Below are 18,188 nucleotides of genomic sequence, written 5' to 3' on the forward strand. Positions count from 1 at the left end.
AAGGTAAAGTAAGACGAAATTCCATGAGAGGTTATCAACTGAACTGTAAACTGTAAAGAGCAGGGCCATCAAGCTCCAAACAGTCTATGACATCTAGGACTCCGATTGACATGGCCTTCCCTTCCACTTACTGTCATGGCTCTTGATTGCATAAACGTCAATGGTTGGGTCAAACTCCCCAGGTCCCAATGGCTTAGTGCTGTCCAAGGTGTTGCTGGGACTGTCAGGGGGGGTACCCACAGCTCCGCCGTCACTCTCCCCCTCGTCCTCGCCGTCGTTGTCCTCGCTCTCTACCTCCTCCTGCTCAGCCCGCTCCACGTCATGGATCCCGACCAGCAGGCTATAGTCCATCAGCTTCATCTGGGCCAAGAACTGGTGAGAAATATGGGTTAGATATGGAGAAGAGGAAATAACACCAACCAACAGGGATTTCAGAATTTCTTTCCTAAGCACTGATCGTTTGAGGACAGTGGCTCAGTACATATAACTGTAGCCTCAAGCATCCAGGATTGGGGGTTTGAATCCCATCCCTGCTATTTGCAGGTTCTCCCTGTGTCATGCAGGCTTCCGTCCAAAGTTCAAAGGCAAACAGCTAGGCTCACTGCTAATTTGTATGATTTTTTTTGTGAGAACCTGCCCTGTATTGGACTGGCATACCATCCTGGATGCTTCCCCACCTTACGGCCGCGCGTCGAACAAGCAGTTGGAAGATGGATGGATGATTGCCGAATGACGTGATATGGAGAAGTCCTGAAGTTGCGGGCTGTTTGAACAGGACATGCAGGAGACCAGGTGGGCCTTGGGCTCCATGCTTACCTCAACGTCTTTCTTGAGCTTGTCTAGGAACATCTTCTTGTTGTCCTCGTCAATGTAGATCTTCTGGCCGTCATTGATGAAGTCATTATCTTTGTATGTGGGGAGCTCCTTGGTCTGATGACATTGGGAAAGAGGCAGCCATAAGAAGGTTCATGTGGGTCACTCTGGGAAGGACCTACTAGAGCAGGCATGCTGGGGACTGAAACGGGCTGTGAGCTGAAGTACAAGCCCCTCCCCCTTCCCTTTCCCCCTAATCTCATTTGTTTTCCTGCACGAAAAACAAAACAGTTTCCTTTTATGGAAGCCCTGCGCAACACAACATGCTAATGGCAACAAGTGACCAAAGAGGGTGCTGTTGAGCTTCCCAAGAGCAGCCATGCCTGTACCTACACTTGCGGCTGACGATTACCACCTCAGGATGAACAGCAATGCACCACCAGCGCAACAAGGTCAGTCCAAGAAGTTCCAGTGAGCCTCGATGATATCCTTTAGTTTACCAGCTATCTCATTCCACAGGAGGGCAGCACACACATGGTCATGCTGGCTCAGAGCTTCACAAACGCTGCCCAGACCCCAGCTAACGCAGAGTGCGATGCAAGGACAGCAAATATACAATGAAGGACTTGGCCCCAGCTATGCCTGGTCACAACGGCACTGGTGTGTTCTTAGGTTAAATGTAATCGCCACATGGAAATGCAGCTAAAATGCCAACAGCTCACTCAATCACTAAACCGTCACAGAAATACAACATACATATAAAACAACAACTTACCTTTTAAAACTTATATTCGAACAGCAGAAACAGCCGTCGCCCAACCACTGCTTAATCTGACTAAAATCACATTACAGTTCAAAAACACACAAAAATTCAGAGGGAATGAACAGGACGGCCTGATCGCAAACACTTGCCTGAACAAAGTGTGTCTCGTATGTGCCTTCCATTAGGACTGAATGTCCTCTACACGGTCTCCTCTGAGGGACCACGCAGCACAGCTATTTTATTTTTACGACGCCCCTCCGAACCGACATGGCGGTGCGTGCGTGTACGCCAAAGAGGAGCGTCATCAAAGGAGAGTCCTGCTCACCCCGTCCATTCACAAAACACAACGCGCCACAGCTGACAACCTTTTCCTGCTCGGAACGCCAGACAACAGGCGTCAGGCTCAGCCAGAGATGCTAATTACATCCACACACACTAAAAAAAAAAAACAAAATAAAACACAAAAAAAATGATAAAACAGTCAGTCATCGCTCCTGATGCAATTTCCACGCTCTGGGACAGACAGGGAGACAGCAGCCCGTCTGAAAAGCTACATGTGAGAATCCAGAAACATGGATTTTGACTCACTTTAATCAACACAACCCCCCCCCCCAAAAAAAAAAAAAAGAAAGAAGAAAACCTTAATTTTGGCATGGTATATATTTAAATTAGACACAGCCCTGCCTGGGAAAAGCATTGGGTAAATGACACCTGTAAGAACCCGTAAGAATAAAGAAAAAATACCTCCAAAATACCTGCAATTTGAAAGGGAAAGAGGACATTCCTACTCTTCTAACCCAGAACAAATAAATCACGCAATACAGAGGTCGTTTTAGCCCTCAAAGTCACGCTAAAAAATAAGAGAGAAATATTCCAGCAAAGGAGATCCAGACTTCATGGTGACTGTCAGATAGCCAACACAAAAAGGGAAAAAGAGTGACTGAAGATCTCACTACTGCTTCTCTTACCTGCTTCTCCCTGACAACTGAAGGGTTAGTACTCATGGGACCTGATTTACGGAGAGCGCCCAGAGGAGGGCTAAACTGCATACTGAAAAACACCATTCCTCCAGAGTCCATGCAATTAGTTACATGCCATTGACCTTGACAAGTGCTGCTGGCTTCACCCTTCACGTCGAGTCTACTGAAAACGGCAGATATAGTCTGCATCGTGGTGACTGAAAACAAGAAATATTGTGACCATATCTAGACCCAAATGGCTGTGATGTGAGCGTGGCCTCATACAGAAAAGCAGGCACGTCTCCCCCGCCCCAAAAAAAGTGTTAAGTTTTGCTTAAAGCTGTAAGTGACCCGAACAGGAGATCCGAGAAACATCGATTCAGAATTTGGGTCACCAGAAGAGAGCAAAGTGCACAAAGCAGGGAATAAGACCTCCAGGTTCGCACAAACTGAACAATTTCCGCAAGGGATGGGGGCATGTGGTAGTGGAGACCTTCCCAGCTCAAGATAGTGCTGATGTCAAGTTTAAGTTAGTCCGTCTCAAAAGAGATCAAACACTGAAGGGAAATAAACACTGCAGCAATTTAAGCCAGATTTCAGGAGATGACATCTACTGCCGGGATCAGGAGCAACATGAGATGGGTGTCCACTGCAGCAAAAGAACAGTCTTAAGAAAGAAAGAAAAAAAAAAAGGAAAGACATCTACTTGCGTCACATTCAGGGGCTTCGCAGCCTTTAAAAAAGTGCTCTGAAAAGGCCTCATAAGGGGCAGCTCACAGCACGTTAGCTATCCTGCGTTATTTCCTGTCGCATTGCCCCAAGTAAACAAACCGCAGCTGGAGAGCATGGTATGAGCTGGCCTCCATCAACAACGTCACACAGGGCAGAGCATCCAGATCTCAGCTCTGCGTGACACTGGGATAAGTCCAGATTACCAGCACTGAAAAAAATATACTAAAAACTCCAGCAAATGTGTAACCTATTTTTTTGCCTGGTTTACAATTAGTTGCAAATTTGTGAGGTCTATATAATATTCATCCAATAAAAAAGGAGAATTTAATGTTAGGCATAAGTTGCTTGGCTATCTGAAGCACGCCGATTTTCATTTTCATGTTGCACGGCATTCTGGGTATTCACTTTCATAGAGGCAGCCCTGATGAGACAGTCCATCATACCTCTACATGCCAACGCGCGGTCCGGCGGCGGGGAGGTAACAGGGAGCGGCCGGGCAGGCTAAGTGAATGGGGGCGCCAGCAAGCGCCCGCTCTCTCCGCGGTCTCTTACGTGTTTGATGGCGCAGTAAAAACGCGTGGCGATCCTGATCGTTTGCAGCTTTTGGCTCATGCGCGATTTGGCGGGCGCTGCCTCCTCGGGCGGGCGCGGCGGCTAAAGACATGGAAGGAGAGGTACATTTTTCAGGTGGCTTCGGGGGGGGCGACAGCAGCACGTCACCGTCAGCTGGACCAGTGCTTCCTGGGATCTGAAAGAGCCACTCGTGCAGAAATGCAGAGCCGGGCAGGCAATGCGACAGCATCTCCCGCCGTTAGAAGGCCTACTCGTCCTCCAGAAAGGCCAACCTTTTCAAAGATGCAGTATAACATTTAAAGTCAGTCGAAGCAACAGAAAAAAAATAGTAAACAAAAAAAGTTTGGAAAATTAAAACCAATTTTGATTTCAAGGCAGAGCAGCGAACTGGAAATTTCACCTTTATTCTGTATAATCAATTTTATACACAATATACAAAATAAAGATCAAACCTCCTTCCCCATGCATGGAAATCAAAATCAGTTGTTTGAATAGATAATGAATAAATCAATAATGATAAATAGATAATGAGGTAGATGTTGGAATGGTGAGAAATATTTCTATATTCATATACCATTAAAACATTAAGCAATTACTCTTTCATAGCTTATTTTGCAGATATGCGAATGCCCTAGTGTCTGTGCTAGAATGCCAGCTGACTAAAATGTACTATCAATTCCCAATCTCGCTTCTGCTCTTTGAGGCGTCAATCATAGCAGCCAGTCACTTATTTGCTGATCTCACTCCCAGAGAACATTGGCCCCTCTTCACTGCCATCCAACAGTAAATGCTCAGGATCTGCAAACTTCAGCTTTCTGCTGCTCAAAAAAAAAACAAACAAAATCATTGCTAAAATTCTTAACGGGCAGAGTAGGAGCTTGCTAGCTTCTGTGAGCATTCGCAGGCGTGTCTTTCCTGTCGCCTCCAGCGACAGCGTGCACTAGTCTGGCCGTGTAGCAGGTGACTGTGGGGTGATGTCAGAGATGAACATGTCCCAAACTCAACCGGTGGGCCCAATGCCAAGATGAAACGACAGGAAACAAAAGCATACAAGTAAAATAAAATAAAATAAAAATAAAGCAACTGGCTACTGTAATTGAGTAGGTTCAATGACATCCACAGGAGGCTGCCGTTGAGCCTTTAAAAATGACAAAACAGGTAAATTATTGGGCCATACTGCCTCCCATAGAATCTACGGCACCAATGTATGACAGTGGAACTGGCCAAAACAAACGTGCAGGCAAACCCAGGTATGTATGGAGGCACATCTCACGCACGGCAGATCCGTCCATCTCGGGTGCGGGTCCGTCTGCAGCTGCACACTGCAGCTCTGCTGCGTTGGCCGCCGCCCAATCCCTCGGCCCGCGCCGGGGCGAACAGATGGGCGCATGCGTTCGCACTCATACATACGGACGGACGGGAGAGAGACCCCTTGGCAGGCTGACTTTGCTTCGTGAGGGAGAGAAAGGGGCCGCATCGCTGCAACCCGGAACTGGTGCTACGGCTCCAAGGGGGACCGGCAACTAAATGAAGCCCATCCAACTCCACGTGTGACCCGGTCGGTCCGATTATACGAGTTCCTTAAGAGGAGAAGTCGAGCGAGCGCCAATTATCGATACAAGTAAATAAACCTGACAGCGGTAAAGCTGAAATCAGAAGCAGCCATATCTAACAGCGGTCGTTACGGTAATGAGGGTCTGCCGAGCCCAGGGCCTGTAACGCACTGGTGAAGTCCCGCCATGCGCTCGTTACAGGAACGGCCGCGCATGTCCGCGGAGAAGCGGCGCCAACTACGAACAGCACGCCGTGATGTAATCAGTGAGGTCACGTCTCCCTGCCAACACACCGTGGCTCGACTACGCGCCACCACTCTGTTGCTCCTTCCCGAAAAACCATTGGCTGGCATCAAAGCACGAGTCCCGATAATTAATAAATGAATCAGGTTCATGAAACAAACCATTCACTGCATCAAAAAAAGAAAAAAAAAAAACAAAAAACAAACATGGCACCAGTACACAATACACGTAATTCAGATATCCTGACCGCTGTGTACACTACCAACAGTGTGATCATTATACACTTTATTCTTTTACGGCTTGTTTGGACATCCACTCAAAGCGGCAGAAGGCTCTTCCCAGACAATGATGATGATGGAGATGGGTCAGCGATACTGACGCTAATGCACACACAGTAAGAACGCAGCTTCCAGAAGGAGGAGGAGTAGGACAAGGCCTTGCAGCAGACGCAAGAAATCGGCAACCAGGTTGGACGATTGCCTCAGTCCCTACACTGCACTGTAAAAATTGAGCCATGGGCGATATTCGAGCTCAAGCTGCACCGCAGAGGCTGCGGTCACTTGGGGGTCATGTGACATGTTGAGAGCCGCGTCTGAGCCTGTCCTCTGATCTCTAATTCGCCGCAGCGGGGGGTTGAGTGTCCCGGGACGGGGAGGGTGAACCTGCCCAGGATTAAGCAGCGCCAGAATGGAGCCGGAGCGATCAGCTTCTGCTACACAACAGGATTAGCAGGTGGCCTTCTCACCTCCCACCGCCTGCTGCAGCCCTGGCTGCTCCGGCGGGACCAGAAGGCTCCCCGCCTTTAGCCTCGGGCCCCTTCAACACATCTCACTCTGAACCACTGTTTCCCAACCTGGCCCTCAGGGCCCCCAGACACTCCACGTTTTTGCTCTCTCCCAGCTCCATGCCAGAGAAGGGAGTTGGGAGGAAGCTAAAAAAAAAAAAAAGTAGATCGTCTGTCAGGAAACTGGGAGGGAGCATGGACTGTCTGGAGGGGGGTGTCCCTGAGGACCGGGTTGGGAAATGCTGCCCTAAATGACCATTAGGCTTGTGAAGGACACAATGCTGACGGAGCCAAGCTAACAGGGGAAGCGCTGACGACACCAAGGGCTACCACAGATGACGCTTTAACGGGGAACGTGACACAGCCAACACAGTATTCTTCTTCAACGGCCCCGTGTTGGAATGGAAGTAACAAGGATACAACATGGAGTTTGGGGTAGGCTACACATCAAAACCACAAAGGTCGCTACTCTCACATGAATCGAGTAGCCGGCCCCCAGCGTACCTTTTCACTTATTCTCATTTCCGTCTCCATTTTGCACCTACAAGAGCTTCTGACTGAACAGCTGCCGTGAGGAAACTCCCATCATACTGTCTAACGACTGTCATTCAGACAGTGAAAACAATTAAGCACCAGATCGATGTGCCAGGCGTAAAGGAGACATTAGGAAAGAGTGAAGATTCTGAAGCCATTTTTAACACAGACACTCACACACGACCAGCAGCATCTTAGCCGATTTTAAACCTGCTGAAAAGAAAAAAAAACACAGATGGCCCTTCCCTCTTTACTCCATTTATAGAATCTGCTATAACTGCTGGGCTACTTTTACTACCATGACCCCATAATATCCAGGGTCCCACCATCTGGAATTGCTGCAGGTTCAGACTAGTCCTTCTAAATTTATAAATATAGTCAGAAAGGACAAGCAGCACTTGGCCAACATCCCACAACACCACCTGAAAGACACGGTCCCTGAAAATCTGCGCAGAAGAAAAACCCCCAAGAAGAGAGACACAAGATGCTACTCTCGTCATACCGGCGACCATATTCCCTGCTCGCCTTCTCCACCCTGCTCTGACAAGCTCGGGCTCCTCAGCAGGCTGATGAGCAAATATGGAGCAGCTCACACACAAACTCACACGCAAGCATGAGGTGGGCAGAGAGACTAAGGCCTACGTCTGGAGACGAGGAGCAAGACGGGCTTCCCACACTCAGAAGCAAGAAGGGTCAAAACGTAACCAAAGGGGGGGGGGGGGGGAAACATGGATGACAGCAAACAAAACATGGACCAACGCAAAAACTGAAATGGACATGGCAGGAGAATATGATCTATTGTTCCTATTCCCCACCCATCTCATTGGTGACGATCAACAGGCAACAAACTTGTGCTCATTGACTGTAAAACCCCTGCAAAATTTCGATGCCCAACCCTGAACGCACAAGTTCTCCCCACCAGATTTCAAAGAAAACAACAGCTACGGCCTAAAATCTCAACAGATTAAATGTCGACATGCTTTGTCACTAACTCACCAAAGGCATACTGGCTAAAACACCACTGAAACGTACAAGCAAATTCAAGTAGAATGGTTTACCTTTTCCTTGTCACTTGCCTCCCTGGCCACTGTAGAGCCCTGAAACAGTGAATCAAAAAAGCACTGCTTCATTCAACTTATTTCTACATGAAATGAACAAACGAATAAACACGTCTTGAACAGATCCGCCCAACAAGAGAGCATTGGATGCGGGAGGCCGCCTACAGACGGGACAAATGGACACTCACCTTGAGGTCGTACTTCTTGTAGACGGACAGCCGGTGGCTGAAAATGTTGCGCGTGACGATCATGTAGGTCTCATCTCCATCAACCGTGAGGCGGTACATGCCAAGGAACTGGGGAAGCAATGTGTTGCCATGGCACTCCACAATGAACTGCAACAGGGACACCCAAGGCGAGTATTAAGGCGAGGAACCCTCCAAGTCACACAAACCCCGCCTCATTGCCTTGACTCCCCGGCACACCTGGTGATACTTCTTCAAGATGTTGTGCATTTCGGCGACGTCCTCGCTGGTGATGATCTTGATGACGTACCTCTTGTCATAAGAGGTATGGAACCTTGCACCGCTGCGTCCCTGTGCGTCACTAGGAATGGGGGCGCTCCGAGTGAGAGAGTTCTGTTGGGGGAGGGACGTGTAGCTTAAGACTGATATGAAGCAGATTGACATCTTGGTTGATAATGGAGAAACCCATAAAAGTTCTGCTGAGAACTTCATTATGCCAAACTCAAACCCTCAACCCAAGCTCCAGTTCTCAACAGAAGTCTACCTTAAACGAAATGTCGGACTCAACCACATAATTCCAAACATCCATCCATCTTTTGTCCACGATATCTGGTTCGGGGCCTGCAGCTAACCCAGACAGCATAGGGCACAATGCTGGGATGCACTCCGGATGGTGTGCCAGATAATCCATAACGTTGTTTACTGAAAATAATAGGCCAACTGTGAAATTAGTAGAGAGCATTCCCTGTAATTACCAAGCTGTTTTTCCAAAAGTACATTGTTATCTAAAAAAAGAATGCAAATAAACGAGCCAATCTAATCAACTTTGATTTGAAAGATTGAAGGTGTTAAAAAAAACACATTTCCACATGAGGGAGCATGGTATGAAAACTACTAATAAAGGAGGCTTTTTGTTGTGTTCATCAAACCAACAATATGGAGTGGTTTCTCCAACAGGGAGCTCCACCCTAACTTAGTAATTATGCTCCAGAACCAGAGCTACTCACCCTCAAGCCCGGACATGCTAATGATGAACAACCTGGCCAGTCCTCGAGAGTGTCATAGGGACTTCTGTCCAAATAAACTGGCTACAGGAGGAGACATTGATCATCATGTCTGACTCCGAGCACTTTTCCTTATATCAGGAACCCTCCAACACTATCAGCACTGCGCAATCAGATTCATCTGCTACCAGCGAGGCCATATCTGCCAACTGCATACAGCACCAAAGCATTCCGGGAGAGAAGCCAACGTTTGCATTGCTGGAGACTGAAGCAGGCGGCAGCTTTTGACGTGAATTTACGAGGGCCACATCCTGCTTTGGTTGTGGGCTACAAATTCAATAAAGGCCCTTGAAAGTAAAGTTTTCAACATCTTGTATAACGTTTGCATTAAAATAAATGGTGAGATGTTTAAAGTCCACTTCAAGAAGGTCATCGTAAGAATAGATGACTGACCGGGCCTTGCTTGCATCCTGCTGAAAATTGGATCATGTTAATGAGGAAATTCAGCGCTATGTTCAAGCTCATGTCAGGACCCCAACTTGGCCTAGAAGAGACTGATCACTCAGCGGTGACACATGACGTGCTGTGATATGCTACGGCCACAGATGGCGATTAGTAGCTTATTCCTCCGCATGTGGACTCTTCACCATTCCCTAGCCGCTAAACATGCTATGTGTCGAACCCTGGATACACAGTACGATCCAATAAGAAAGACTGCTTTTTCTGCTGCTATGCAGCGTCAGCAGCCATGGGGTACCCGGGAGTCCTGCTGCGTGACAGGAGTCCCACGAAGAGAACAGAAAAGCCTGCTAATGATCACTCCCATTGTTAAAGAAGCCATTCCACAGAACATCAGCATTGCTAATATCGAAGTCGACCTCTCTTAGGAGTTACGGCAGCGGACATGAGAAATACCGAACTGGTTATCATACAGACGAGTTCATCCTTCGGTGGCTTGGCAGAGCATGGAGGGATGCTGAAGAGTCATCTTCAGAAAAGTTGCTTCTGTGTTAAGCAAAGTGGGTCCAGGAAACGCTGACCAAGCGTACTGGAGCTTGTGAATAATTAAACATAGAAATTGCTCACAGTTGAACCAGAAGCACGGATCTAATCCCGTTTTAATATGAACGAATACACTGATCACGTATTCTGCCCATTAGCTGGCTAGTGGTAGATGTGCAGTGCGATCTTTGACCTTAACACGAAACCGACACGAGGACCAGCGACATCAAAACTCCCAGGGTGAAGGCGGCCACTGTCTGTTGTATGAACGGTGGGAAGTGCAAAGCACCACATACCGATATAACTGAGAGGAAATGAGGGACAAATAATAAAACAGAATAAAATAAACAAAATTACTGAACTTAGAGTTTCAGAGAAACAACAATAACAATGACAGGACTACTGGGACACCACCACCCAGGATACTGGGGGTTCTGGGTGATTGAAGTAACTTGATGACATTTCGTGTGCATCTGCTAATTAGGAAACATCTCATCACTGAGCAGGAATGCCTGCGGTTTCTGACTGAGGGAACACATGGTCCGGGGAGAGATCAGACACAGCCATGGAGCGCGAAGCTGCGGATCCTCAGTGGAGGACGCACCCTGTCAAAGACGGAGCGCGGGAGAAATGTCTGGCCGCATCTCTGGCCGCGCGGATCACCCTGATTAGCGCAGGAATCGAGCCCACTAACCGCAGCGGCTGAGTCCCTGGAGAGCCGACACACGCAGCTCCTCAACCTTTAACGCAGCTGCTGCCAAAGGTCTTATTTTTGATACAACAAATAACCCACAAAAAAAAAAAACACAGTGACCCTTTTCTGTACTTATTTACATACACAGCACTGAGTAGGCTTAGAATCAAAATGGAATGATTCCCAGGGTGCTGGTGGAATGTACCAAAAGGATGCGTGGAGGGGGGAGGTACTGATTATTAAAGATGGGGCAAGTTCAGGTACAGGCCCATTTTGCCAGCAATCAATTACTAATGGCACAAAAAGTGTATATTCAGCCCCTCGGTCACAGATTTTATCACCCTTTCCCAAATTTTGTTATCCCGACTTACTTGTACAACCTCTTTCTCCCTCACCCGAAATAAACTCCTTCATAACCCTCCACCTCCCCCACAAGTGTGACGTGGATTGGTCCGTAGCTGCTCGCAGCATAGCCATGGCTGCACCTCAGTATGACGACCTGCTAGCCTCAGCGCTGACTCACATAATGCATCAGGACGAGATTTACAGGCAGACGGGCCGAGACTGACGGTAATACGGCGTCTCACCGGTAGTTTTACAGTCGCTGCATACTTAGGTTGCAGTGCCTCATCACTCACGGGGGGCCTTGCACACGGAAAACCTGGGCCGTTTCGCTAAAGGCCAGGCAGCCTTGTACGTTCCGCTGCTCGAAGAGGCCATCGGCGGCGGGGGAGCCTGAGCAGGAGCTGCTTAACTCCATGTGCTGACTCAGAGTTTACACAGTGACGGGCACGTCACATCCCCCACCCTCCTCGAGAGCACGATACCCTCATGCATCGCGAGAGACCTTCGAAACGAGTTAATAAAACCTCATCACCTGCGAGACGCCCAGCACTAAATCTTTTCATGGTCATTCCTCAATGTTCTGTGCTGGATGGTTGCTGATAAGCTTGCATACATTTGAAATGCTACAATGAACTATATATAGGTCGAAAATGCATTGTTTCCATAAACAAATGTGCAGGATTCATGACAGGTACCTCCGAGGCCTGTCAGGGGTGTTTCAGCCTAAGTGGGGGCCGTCAAAATGTGTTGTTCCTCCGTGATCCGCTACTGCCAAACCCACTGAGTTTTTCTGCAGCCGAGATGTTCTTTATGTCCCTGCATCATCTCTCAAAGCCCCTAATTACATCAGCTAATCCTCCCCCGCCGTTGGCGTGATTCCCGACAGCCACCGCCGTTAGCCGAGCCGCTTTCCTTTCCTGCCTCTTCTGAGATAAAAACAAAAATAAGCAAATGAATCACATTTCCAGAACAGTCAGAGACAGCTCCGCTGCCCTCGAGGCACCTTCTCGGGTGGGGCCCAAAGCTGCGTGCCCCGAGACTTGGAGCGTGTGACGGCGTCCCACTCGGGGGCCGGGGGCGACGGCAAGGCCACATCCCGGACTTCAAAGATCACCCACGACGCGGGCGTAATCCGCAGGAAACAGCTGGTGAGGTCAGTGGGAGAGGCAGAAGGCCAGAAAGCATGGGGAGTGCCTGACAAGAGGGGGTGCCAGGAATTAACCCTTTTCAAACTTCGCTTTCACATCCGAAGGGCGCCTCGTGACCACGAAGAGTGAGGGTATTGCGTAGATTCTCCGACGCAAAAAAAATAAACAATTAAAAAATCCTCCTTCTGACAGTGAGAGGAGAGCAGGGCACAGTGGCGGAAAATATTTAGCAAGGGGGGTAACATTACCTCTCCTCAAATAAGCCAATAACACTAGGAACCAACAACAGAAAATATTTGTCCGCACGTCAGCAAGTCTAGGAAGAGTTATAAACCCATGGCATATAGCAGGTCAGCTGACCAGTGTTTACAAACTTTCATATTAAATGCATTTCCCGATCAGTTTCGACACATTGCTTTTTTGAGACGCTGATATGAGTGGTGCATTTTAAGACCTGAACTCATGAATAACTGCCCAAGTTTAACCACGGCCTCAGGCACACAGCACATTCCCAACACTATGGCCTCTGGTGAAAATGAGCTGCAGGACACACTGGTTTAACCTCCTATCCACTTTGAATATTAGGTGCATAGTGTTGGCTCAAAAAAAAAAACAGGAATAGAATGAGTCAGCATGGCCATTTCAATGTCAATGTTTTTGCTTGATTCAATTCCGTCCTTAGTTGCACACACAAGTCTGGTTGCGGCTGTGAGTGTCGTGCATAACAAAAACAAATAAGGATTTACGTTTTAAAAAGGTACCCTAATGGCTTTGCTACAGCATAGACTCACCTGAAAGTCTTGATCATCGATAGAGAACCTCTCTCTTAGGTTCCGGAAGACAAGAGGGCAGTATTCCTTAAATTTGAAATGACTTGGCATGTTTTCCCTGTAAAACATCCAAAAACCACGTCACAAATGTTTGGCTTTCGACACAATACGCACTGACACAATACGCACCGACACAATACGCACCGACACAAGACCTCGTGTGAAGGTTCACAGATACACGTTATAACGCGGCCTCGCGCAAACCATGCCGAGGTTCGGCAAGTCGGGCTACTCACTTGTTGAAGAGGTGGTTGTCCACCTTGATCTTGGAGTAGGCTTTGAAGTCATCTGGCATCAGCATGATGGGAATCTGAATATGGCTCAGCTCATTGATCTAAGGAAAGAAAGGGCAGAGTGGGTCAAGTAGTGATGAAACACTGACATCACCTTTCCGTCTCAATATGGGCCCGTGCTGCATGTAAACACAACCGCACGGTCACCAAACCAGTGCCCCAGACCCCTAAATCTCAGCCAATCACAGGCGACTGGACAGGCAGCATCAACCACATGCAGTACTCTACACCAGGGGGTGATGCACGGGTTACGCCGTAACTGAGTCTGTCGAGATACGCATGTCTGTCCTCTGGCTGAGCCCTGCATTGTCAGTCATGAGGTGACCCGTGCCATCGACTCCGGGTTGGACCGCAAAAGCGCTTAAGCTCAAGTTGATCGTGTTCTTGGCCCATTACACGGTGCTGCACTGATATGGAAAGACCAATAAACTTGTGTCTAGTACAAACTTTGCAGAAAGATGTAATGTCATTTTTTTTATCCTATGGAAGACGAGAAATCAATATGCTGGCCAGATTAAATAATGAATTGGACACAAGTTGCAGGCCGTATAAAACTACCGCCGGCCAGTACTGTGAGACCTCTTCTAAGTTCAGTTGCCGAATCTGTCCCGAATTTTATGGGATTGTCCCGTATCGTAAAATAGAATGCTGAGTCCCGTTTTCTCACCAGTACAGGACATGATCTGTCCCATATTTTTAGACTTGCTGATCGATCCTCTCTCTCGCCGCCCTCACTCAAACCCTGTCTCGGGGAGTCAGAGGGTAGATCATTAGGTCCAAAGACTGTGTTCCTTATTTCATCTAATTGAATAGGGAAAGCAGTGAATGAGCTAACGAAATCCCTCATCTTCCACTGCGAAAAACGGCTGACTGTTCAATACAATCATCATCGCTGTTTTAGCAGTTGCAGCTTGATTTTAATGCATATTGACCAATATTGATATGTTAACTGATATATCGTGCATCTCTCCTGCTATGCTTTTCAAGGTGCAGAATGACAGGGCATTACATCAACCCTGCAGCCCCTTGCCCCAGCATCCTTTGGCCTGATATTAAATAACGAATAAAAATCAACAATGCAGAACATATCTGCAGGCAGCAGTAATGTACAATCCTGGTTTTAAAAATCACAGGGAAGAAAAGTTAAGAACTTAAGATAAAAAAAAATAATGAACTTTTTTCCCCAAATTGTAAGAATTCATTCATTGATTATCCAATACAGGGTGACGGTGAGTCTGGATCCAAGAAGCACAGGGGATACCAGGGATGGGATATCAGTCCTTCGCAGGGCACATACATACACTGTACAGTTATTAATTCAATCAGCTGCATGTTTTTGGACTGCTGAAGGCATGACCAAAGGAAACCCTCAAATTGAAACACACACACAAGGTGGGAACCGAACTGCGAGGCTACAGCACAGGCCAATGAGCTACACAGTCAAACTCCATTTGCAGCGCTTCCTGAGAATGCGGACTTGTTTTCAAACTGGTGATACTGGTGCCAGGGCGCCTTCAAAGGGCGATGTCATTGAACGGTCACATGATCAGCATCCATCGGCTCTTTGACAGTGGACACAATGGCTGTGTGACTCATGCATTGTGGGGCTCCAGGCAGCGACGTCCCCACCGCACAAAGTGCTCTTTTAGAGGTATGTCCTCCAGCCACAGAGACATCCCTCCTTGATACGCGCCTCCCCCCCCCCCCCCCACGCACTTTGTGCATCACGTACACAGAAAAAGCAGTGGTGGCTGATTAATAGTCCCTCTGCACGTCCGCTCAGTGACCCAAGATAAACTAATTCTGGATATTTATGGAATAAATATTTTGGAAAGTGATGCTGCAGGGATAGAGGAGATTGTTTTGATGTAATCATCATGTCGGGTTGTTACATGTCAAGCTGCAGAACGGCAGCGTGATACTCACATTTGAACAAAGTTGCTTAAACTGCAGGCCATGAGATGAAAGGGGACTGGGAGACTCTGTCAGACGTGACAGCGATGGGGGTGACATGACAGAAGCCGTTTGTATTAAATGGATGCAAAAATGTATGAGAACACGGGCCACTAAGCGAAAGACATCGATCCATTGACCTTCGCAGACTGACGCCTGTGAAGGAGCCCAGGAAACCGTTCAGCTCACAGGTGGGAGACACTTCCTCAGGGTGCGTCAGGTCTGAAAATGACGCGCTTTCAGCAATAGGCTTAGACTCGCACTGCTCCTAAGGGTGGTATTGCTGGGTCGCCCATCTCAGAACCATCTGACTCACGGATGTGGAAATGGAGGAGAAGACGGAACACGCGCAAACCGACGACGAACACGATTCGCTATCCTCACGCACGCAGCGGGAGGCAGCACCTGATCACTCGAGGACCTATCAGGGCTGCGTAAATCGAACATGGCGTTCTTATAGAGGGCGAGTAACTCCATAAGTTGCGTTCTGTTTGAGTCCAAGTCAGGTACACTGCCCCAGCAGTTCCACTGAGAGAGACGCACAAGTATGTGAGTGTATCGTGTTCCCTCCTGGATTCGCTGCCAGATATCAGGCGTGCATGTTTTCGCATGCATAGCTTTCAGCTTCGTTCTAAGCTCTGCGTCTTCCAGGACAGAAAGGGATGAGTTATCGACATGTCTCTTTGAAACTACATTATTGGGAATGTCGCTGGAACTCAGGACCTCATTTGGACAGCATCAAAGTCAAACCGTCTCGTCTACCGATGATCTGAGCAGCAGGCCAACGGTGATGAACTCAAGCAGCTCTTTGCCCTTCGGCAAATAATTACAGTGCAAGCTGATTAAATTCCTGCTACAAGCAATTCCAGAATCAAAGGCATCTTTTCCCCCCCCACATCGAATTAATCGGAACAGATCTTGCTCATAGATCTTCCAAGAAGTCAAATTTCTACATAAAAAAAGTTCCTGCATCCATCAGGTTTCATGCCATTTGTGGCAGCATTGCTGAAGCTAATCTATAAACTCCTTTCCAAGGAGCAAACATTGTTTATCTGCCTACTTTGCCATTGGAAAATGGACTTTGTATTGACCATGGTAGGCTGAAGATCACAACCAGCCTTGCCTTGCCAGTAGACCGATGGTAAAACACAAACGGCTGCAGCTCTCCACTGCAGCTTCACCTAGACCTCTGACTGCCCTGAAGCAGTCAGAGGTCCTTAGAATTCGCGTAGCCAGCCTGAGGTCCTCTTTCAGAAAAGGGGGATTCTTCATCTACATTAATCTCTAAAGTACTACTCTAAAGCGCTGCTTCACGGTGCATCTTGGGGGGGGGGGGGGGCTGTTTCAAGGCCATGTTTGAGCGCTGGAATGTACTAGATGATTCTGAAACGGAATCCTGCTCCTCATTTGCACGGCACATATTCCCTACTCCCTGTGGACAGCCAAAACAAACTGGAAACGTTTGTGCTGTGACGAGGGCACGATCTTGCAGAACATGCTGCATGGAAGTGGTCTGGCTGAGGGCACGTTTGTAGTTACCGTAAACATCTAATCTGAAGAGAGTGAGCGTTTGCGCCGAGCAGCGCCTGCCTGTATCTGTACATCACTCCTCGCCCCCCCTCTCCACTGTTTTTATTTGCCTCCTGTGTGCCGCCGACCTCACAGCCCTTTGCCCTTGACTGCAGCCTCCTCTGCAGCTCCTCGCTGGAACTCCCTCCTCGGTCATGTGTCTCCTACCACCCCGACGGGCCTGTGGGTGCGCTGACACATTTATGTGTGGTTCTATTTTGGCGTGTCTTCCCGTGGCTTCCATCTGTCTCCGCTGCCATCGGGGGGGGCCAGCCCTCTCCCCCATGCCGGTGTTCAGCGGAAAGCGTCTTTCGACACAGCACCTGAGCTACAGGCCTCCCGACCCCATGAAGGGGCCGAAGACGAGAGGAAAGTGCTCATCGCATTTCTTGTATCGGAGTGCTACTGAGTATTACCCTCTGCTACTGCGTTGCAGCAACACGCTGCATTACGGTGAATGCGAAAGGACTGCTCCCACGTACCGGCTAAGAAGAACTTTTCCCCGAGAAGCGGCCGCTAAACATAAAATGTAACGCAAACGGAAATGAGCGACATCAGTTTTGAGGACTGGTATTTCCTACTAATTCATAAACTTGCCGTCATGCTGCCATTTGACAGAGGAACATTCCAGCAGTTTATCATTTTTTTGCCCCATCAGTATGAATATCTTTGCAGTATAAGCGGCATACCTGTGGTACAAATTCCCCTAAGCAGCCTTAGGGAATGGAATTCAGCAACTAAAAAGCTCCCCTCTGGGCCTGGCAAGTGGTACAGTCCGCTGTGATGACACAACAATGATCAACTCCAACAGGAAATCAGTGCAAAGGGCTAACTGCGGATGAATGTCAACTTTCCAGCATGACCAGTATGGCCTTTTACATGCCAGCTTTTAAACCTGCAAGTGCCTCAAGTGCCTCTGGTCATTCTGACCTAAATTATAACCACATTGACAAGTTTTTGACAGTGACCTGGGAGTCATATCACTTCTAAAATGGCTCTCCAACTTTACATTTACATTTACAGTATTTGGCAGACGCCCTTAGCCAGGGCAACTTGCATAAGCGCTTTGAGACTCTGCGATGAATTTTTCCGATACTAGCTCAATAAGGCTATGAATACCATCTATCTGAATATTCTGTTGACAAAGTGCAAA

The 18,188-nt window shown here is 48.1% G+C and overlaps 1 protein-coding gene across 3 annotated transcripts in view; it reads right to left on the reverse strand.

Annotated features, from left to right (window-relative positions):
• The window catches only part of pip4k2ab (phosphatidylinositol-5-phosphate 4-kinase, type II, alpha b), a 40,553-nt gene that overhangs the window by 3,392 nt on the left and 18,973 nt on the right, over window positions 1-18,188 (reverse strand). For 2 of the 3 annotated variants that reach the window (XM_049010718.1, XM_049010721.1), the window contains exons 2-9: window positions 13,457-13,554; window positions 13,182-13,278; window positions 8,438-8,590; window positions 8,201-8,347; window positions 8,013-8,051; window positions 3,820-3,921; window positions 817-930; window positions 132-372 (exon numbers count right to left, since the gene is read on the reverse strand). In XM_049010718.1, coding sequence (XP_048866675.1) covers window positions 132-372; window positions 817-930; window positions 3,820-3,921; window positions 8,013-8,051; window positions 8,201-8,347; window positions 8,438-8,590; window positions 13,182-13,278; window positions 13,457-13,554 — 991 coding nt within the window. The remainder of the gene's footprint in view (window positions 1-131; window positions 373-816; window positions 931-3,819; window positions 3,922-8,012; window positions 8,052-8,200; window positions 8,348-8,437; window positions 8,591-13,181; window positions 13,279-13,456; window positions 13,555-18,188) is intronic. The other variant, XM_049010719.1, reaches the window with a different exon arrangement.

Source organism: Brienomyrus brachyistius, chromosome 4 (genome assembly GCF_023856365.1).
Source record: "Brienomyrus brachyistius isolate T26 chromosome 4, BBRACH_0.4, whole genome shotgun sequence".
Classification (NCBI taxonomy): Eukaryota; Metazoa; Chordata; class Actinopteri; order Osteoglossiformes; family Mormyridae; genus Brienomyrus; species Brienomyrus brachyistius.